The 6,535-nt window shown below is 37.1% G+C and overlaps 1 protein-coding gene across 1 annotated transcript; it reads right to left on the reverse strand.

The window, feature by feature from the left end:
- Nucleotides 1-2,954: 2,954 nt before the first annotated feature.
- LOC308694690 (P2Y purinoceptor 2-like) lies at nt 2,955-6,255 on the reverse strand. The gene is made up of 2 exons (XM_081372350.1): nt 6,136-6,255; nt 2,955-4,112 (listed from the first exon to the last, which is right to left on the reverse strand). Exon 2 carries the CDS (start codon nt 4,098-4,100, stop codon nt 3,126-3,128), a length of 975 nt encoding a protein of 324 aa, XP_081228476.1. The 5' UTR covers nt 4,101-4,112; nt 6,136-6,255; the 3' UTR covers nt 2,955-3,125.
- Between the last annotated feature and the right edge of the window lie 280 nt (nt 6,256-6,535).

A 6,535-nucleotide genomic window follows, 5' to 3' on the forward strand; every position in this document is an offset into this window, starting at 1 on the left:
TTCTGTGTTAGCCTACTTTCCTATCCCATCTTAATATGAGGAGAGATAGGCCATTCTGATGTTATTCTAATAACTGTGTACAGACCATAATCCTTTGACTTTTCTCTCTAACATGTCCTCTACTAACCAGCATTTGTTGTGCTGGATCCTCAAATTACAGGACTACAATCTCCAGATCCAATAACTAATTTAGGGATGAGTTCTAACTAACCTAAGAGAGAGAAAAAAAGACAAATAGACAAATGTTTTGTTAGTTATTTTAGGCCTTGTTCTCCCCTGAGCCTTTGCCCCCTTAACCTTATTTTTGTAAATAATTTTTTTTTAATATAAATAATCTGGTGTCATCTTCACTCTGGGACAGAGGATTTAAGTGTGCTCTCGCCTTTCTTTTCCTCAATTTTCTTTTACGCTTTTTCCTTTGTTACCTCCCCTCCTGACCCCTAGATGGGTAAAGGGATGTCTTGCCCTACACAAAAACATGCACTCGACCAATGGCGTGTGTTGGGGGCGGGATTATCTATTTACTGTATTCAGAAAGTTGTTTTGAAAATATTTATGTTTATTTTTGCAGTTCTGTTCGGTGACGCTAGTGGCACAGAAACGACATCAAACTTCAGCTTTAAGTTGCCTATATATCCTACTGATTGACTTTATATGGAAGTTTTTCCTAAAAGAAAGTATGATAAATCAAATGCTCAAATAATAAATAAAATTCTCAAAATGTACTTTAACTTCGATTGCATCTCAAATCCAAATTCACAAATTCATTTACTTTGCTGATAAAGTGCATATATTTTGAGTGTATACTGTAGCAAAATGGACAAACAGTCTCTTAGATTTTTTCTAATCTCACTGAAATTAGAAATTAGGCCTACTCCATAAATAGTTTACACATATTTGTTGACACTTTAAACAATTAGACATCTTAGAAATGAAATGTTACACATGTTCAACCTCTCCTTTTCCAATCATTTTTTATTGACATATTAAAGTTTTCCCTGATTCAGCAATAGCTGTCATTAATTACTCACCCTCATGTTGTTCCAAACCAAAAAAAACCCAAAACAACACAAAAAAAACCCCCAAAACAACAACTTTATTCAACAATCTCTTCTCTTCCACGTCATTCTCCTCCAATGTTGACGTAGTGTCAACATTGACGAAGTGTCAATGTTGACGAAGTGTACACTATTGGCCGACGCTGGTCATGTGAGCACCACGACACATGCGTGTGATGCTGACGCAGGAGCTGGCCAATAGTGAGGCGGCGTTCTGACGTAACAGAACCTGTACACAACATCAACATCGGAGGAGAATGATGTGGAAGAGAAGAGATTGTTGAATAAAGTTTTTTCAAATTTTGCGCACAAAAAGTATTCTCGTCACTTCATAACATTAAGGTTGAACCACTGTAGTCACATGGACTATTTTAACAATGCCTTTACTACCCGGGCCTTGAAAGTGGTCGTTGCATTGATGTCTATGGAGGGATCGGAAAGCTCTCAGATTTGAGGGTGACTAATAATGACAGAAATTTCATTTTTTGGGGTGAACAAACCCTTTAATAGCCCATTTACTATTTTATTATTTATTAGTGTTTTGAATTAGCTTTTATTTTTATCTTTTCAGTTTTCATTTTAGAAATAGCAGTAGCTTAAACATTTTATTTTGGTTAGTTGCCAAGGAAGGCAACATTTCAAATTTTAAGTTTTTTTTATTTAATATTTATATTTCATTTAATTTGGTTGAACTGTTATGATTTTTAATCATTTTAGTTTCAGTTTACAAAACAAAACTGGCTTTACTCCCTTTGCCTCGCTGAAGGAACGGAAAGAACTCTCTCTCTCTGATTTTACGAAGTCAGTTAGGCCGTGGAAATGCCTTTGTGCTGCAACTAGCCTAGTTCTGACAAACCTCTTTTCAGAAATTAATGAAAACTTAATTAGCCTATACATTTTCCCAGGGATCTTCAGGGACTGTCACTTTGTACGGTTTCTTACAGAAGCAGACCTTAATTACCTTCACCACAAGTGCGTCAATTATGCAGCATGAATAGAATGCTATTAGAATAGAACATTCTCTGGTCAAAGATCAAGTAGGCCTATATATCGTGATGTAGTCATTCACATTCTATTATGTCCTTTGGAAGGGTCACAAGGTCCTTCTATTTATACAACACAAAATGGTTCCATATTATTATAACATTTACCGTCACACGTAGATTTCACTCGTGTTCAGTTTGGCCACGCGAATTCACCGCGTAGACCAACAGAAGCTGCTTGCTAATTGAACATGACTTCCGTGTGAGCTGTTTTGCCCGCGAAATTTTATATCAAAGGAACAATGTTGCTGTGTTCGAAATCGCCCTCTATACCCTCATTCACTATACATCAACTTATAACGTTAGTTCACTTGAAGTAGTGAATGAAAACGAGTAAGTGAATTCGGACAATGAGTGCACCGGAAGGGTTACCGTTTCTGAATAGTTTGTGCTTGCTGTTTAATAACTTGAAACGTAGCAAACTGGCAGCTCCAGTAGAAACGAAAAGATTTATCCTGAACTATGGAAAGTAGCATGTGTAAGCCGTAATTAAACAACTGAATAAACAGTTAAAAAGGAATTTATACCTGTATGGTATTATGCTGGACCAGCGCGGTTTGGAAAATGGAAGAATGACTGATTCAGCTCAGCTGCGGCGCCATCTTCTGGTGAGACGTGGGAATTAATTCGGCGTGCGACTCTCACAGTGCATTATGGGTATTCTCTAGCCGTTGAGCGTACGTCATCAATTGTACACTCGTTATTGCGGTGCATTGCGGGATTGAATGAGTGCACTCAATAACGCCCACTATGGTTGTGGACACCACTACAAATGGCTGTCCCTTCAAATAGTGCCCTAAGGGTATGCGGGGCGATTTTGGACACAGTGACTACTCTTCTTTTTTTTCTTCTTCTATGTCAGAGACTACAAAATGGACACTTTATTTACATCAACATCGATGACTGTCATTCATTATAAGGTTTGCTTCACTGAGTGAGGCCCTGTCATGGCTACCCCAAAAACCTTTGTAAGTAGCCTGAGATTTTTTTATTCATGCTCAAATTATAAAGTGGTTGATGGTGATTAAATTTTTTCAGATCTTGCTTTAGCTTTCTTGCTCTTGATGCTTCTTCTGAAGCCTTGTCCTGCCATGAAGTAGAGGATGGGGTCGATGCAGCTGTTAGCGCTGGCTAGAGGTCGCGTGATCTTGTAGGCCATGCTGGCGTACTCCAGCATCGAGCAGCTCACCTGTTTGTCCAGGTAGCGGAAGATGTAGTATATACTGCGGTTCACATGAAAAGGCAGAAAGCACAACATGAAAACCAGAAGCACAATAATGATCATCTTCACCGACTTCTGCTTGGAGCGTTGTGACATTGGTCCTTCGCCAACACCGGGTTCCTGGAGTTTCCTCACCATCAGCCCATTGCAGACCAGCACCACCCCAAATGGTAAGACAAACAGCAGGAACATCACCACCGAGCTGTAGACCAGAAAGTCATTGAAGAGCTCCTTGCTGGTGGTGTCGTAGCAAACCCTTATGCCACCATTATCTTTCATTCTGGAGAAATAAAGGATCGGGGCCTGAAAAATTAGCATTGTCGCCCATATTCCCACAGAAACCAAACGAGCCCGACGGCCGCTCATCCAGGACAAAGAGCGAACCGGATGGCAGACGCCTATAAATCGGTGCAGGCTGATGCAGCTGAGGAAGAGGATGCTTCCGTAGAGGTTCGTGTAGAAGAGAAAGCGAATCAGCTTACACATAGGCTCACCGAACGGCCAGTCGTTCTCATCAGCGTAATAGTAGATCAGAAACGGAAGGGTGAGGATGTAAAGAGTGTCACAGACGTTGAGGTTGATCATGTAGATGGTGCTGGGCTTCCAGTGTTTGGTTCGAAACAAGATGACGTACAAGGCGGTGATGTTCAAGCCCAGGCCGACCACAAATACCAGAGTGTAACTCACCGGGAGGAGAATGTACTTGAAGCTCTCTTTATAATCACAGAGATACTGATTGGTGCCATTGGTTGTGCCAGAGTTGTTAAATGTTGCCATTCTGATCTAGATCTGTCAGAGAAAAAGACAATGAAATCAATCATATCTAAGCAATAAGATATGAGATTCAAGACGATGGACCAAATATTAAAAATTAAAAACTGACCATTTTATATATATATATTAGGGCTGTGACATTAACGCGTTAATTTCGATTAATTAATCTGAGAAAAAATAACGCGTTAAAAAAAAATAACGCAGATCCATTCCATATTGACCTTTGAACCTGGAGCCGTTCTAGCCAGCATTCGACTGTAAAATGAAGGAAGGAGACGAGAACGCGCTGGCGCTGCCTGGATCATTGATTGGAACATTTACTTATAAAAAAAAAAAACAGCCGGCATTTCAACGTTGATTCACCGGTGAACGTAAGGGACCAAGGTCGAATCAATGTTGGATTATGTTTCGATTGTGCAAAACGAATCAACGTTGAAATCGTGACATTGTTTCACCGTTGATGTCGTGACGTTGTTTCATTGTTGATTTCGTGACGTTGTTTCACCGTCTCTTCTTTCAATATGGGTGAATAAAGATTGTATGTCGACGTTGAACCAATGTTGAATTATGCTTCGGTTTTGCAAATTGAATCAACATTGATATCGTGACGTTGTTTCACCGTCTTACCTTTCATCATGGGATAATGAGTCATGACAATGCTGACTGAATTTGTGATTAACTGTACACTAACTGTCAAATTACTTGCAGTAATGTCTTAATTAAACACATTTAATAAAAATATAACACATGCTCAAGATTGTAAAACAAGTTTTATTCTGAAAAAACAAGTCTAAAAATACTTTCTAAAACAGATGAAAAACATCTCAAACTTTAAATTGCAGCATTTTCGAAGTAATGTTAAAAACCTGTAAAGCTTGTGTAAATAATGTTTATAATTTAATGTTTAATATTAAATGTATAATTTAATAATGTTCAATAATTTAATAATGTTCAATTGTATTGTATTGATTATTTGCTAGGCACAATTATTTCAATGCTCACCCTTTGAACATTTGAACATTATTTCAATAACATGTTCAACACAATTATTTTTAATTGATTGACAGCCCTAATTTATATGCGATTAATTTCGATTAATTAATTTCAAAGCCTCTAATTAATTAGATTTTTTTTTTAATCGAGTCCCGGCCCTAATATATATATACACAAACACACAATGGTCAGTTGCAATTTATTCAAATAGTTTAGAAGCAACAAAAATCTGTTTAATGTGAAAACTATTAAATATATTCACTCAAAAAGTATGAAGCTGTTGAACAAGCAATATTCAATTAGGTAAAATGTATGAGATTGAAACAAATTGAATTTATGATAAATATATAATCCTGGTTATTGTGTACACTTTGTTTATTAGTGCTATTACAGAAATCGTACCCATTTAATTTATATACGACTGACAAATATGCATGACATTAAGGTTGTTCATAACTTTTCAACATTTTCATTTTCATCACAAAAGTTCGAATTTCGACAGGTATTTTGTTAAAGATCAACATGCATTTGTTTGCATACATCACCATACAAGTTTTTCACCTCATTTTTTTGTTGTTAACAGAGCGTTTCAAAGTATGTTCCTGCAGTTTTTCAAAGCCCAGGGCAAAAAAAAAAAAAAAAAAGCTTTTAAAGTAGCACTAAACGATTGTTCTGGTAATAACACACCCCTTATACAACACATATCGATCAGTGATCTGAATTAAGTCAGAAAGTCAGAACTCGCCAAGAATTTCTTCAGAACTTCCTCCAGTATTTGTTGTAGATTGTATCAGCATCAACTAATATGGCTCAAACTATTAGACCATAGCAATAAGACAGTTTTACAGTTGCATAATCTAGCATTTAATTTAGTTGCTCCTCCTTAGGATTGATTTTGAAAATGATTGTTTTAACAATCTTTTCACCGTGCAAGCTCAATAAAAATGAATAGTATTGCATTATATACTGATATTAAATAACATAATCCTCATTTAGTACATCACAGACATGCAAAACTGAAAGATTATTTTTTTAAGTAACTCACATGGATACTTGCATTGATTCCTTCAGCAACCAACAGTTGTGCCTCCTTACATACAGTTTGCATACCTACATAGACCTGTTTTACCTCTGCCTGTTTATACTGCATTTCTCCATGGTGGGCGTGTTAACATGCCTCGGCCTGCTCTTATAGGCCGCTGCGTCAGCCAATAATATGTCAATCATTCAGAGGGACTCATATCCTGTAACATGACTGGATTGAGGGAGCTACTGTACCTGAGGTTTATAACAGGAATTACTGAGAACACATCTGTTTATCAAGACTCTGTTTCAATAATCTATTTCAAACAAATTTCAAATCACACACACACACACACACACATATATATATATATATATATATGCAGTATATGCTTTTCAAATCTCTTGAAAATGCTTCTTTT

The sequence above is a fragment of the Scardinius erythrophthalmus genome (genome assembly GCF_964197995.2).
Source record: "Scardinius erythrophthalmus genome assembly, chromosome: 8".
Lineage (NCBI taxonomy): Eukaryota > Metazoa > Chordata > Actinopteri > Cypriniformes > Leuciscidae > Scardinius > Scardinius erythrophthalmus.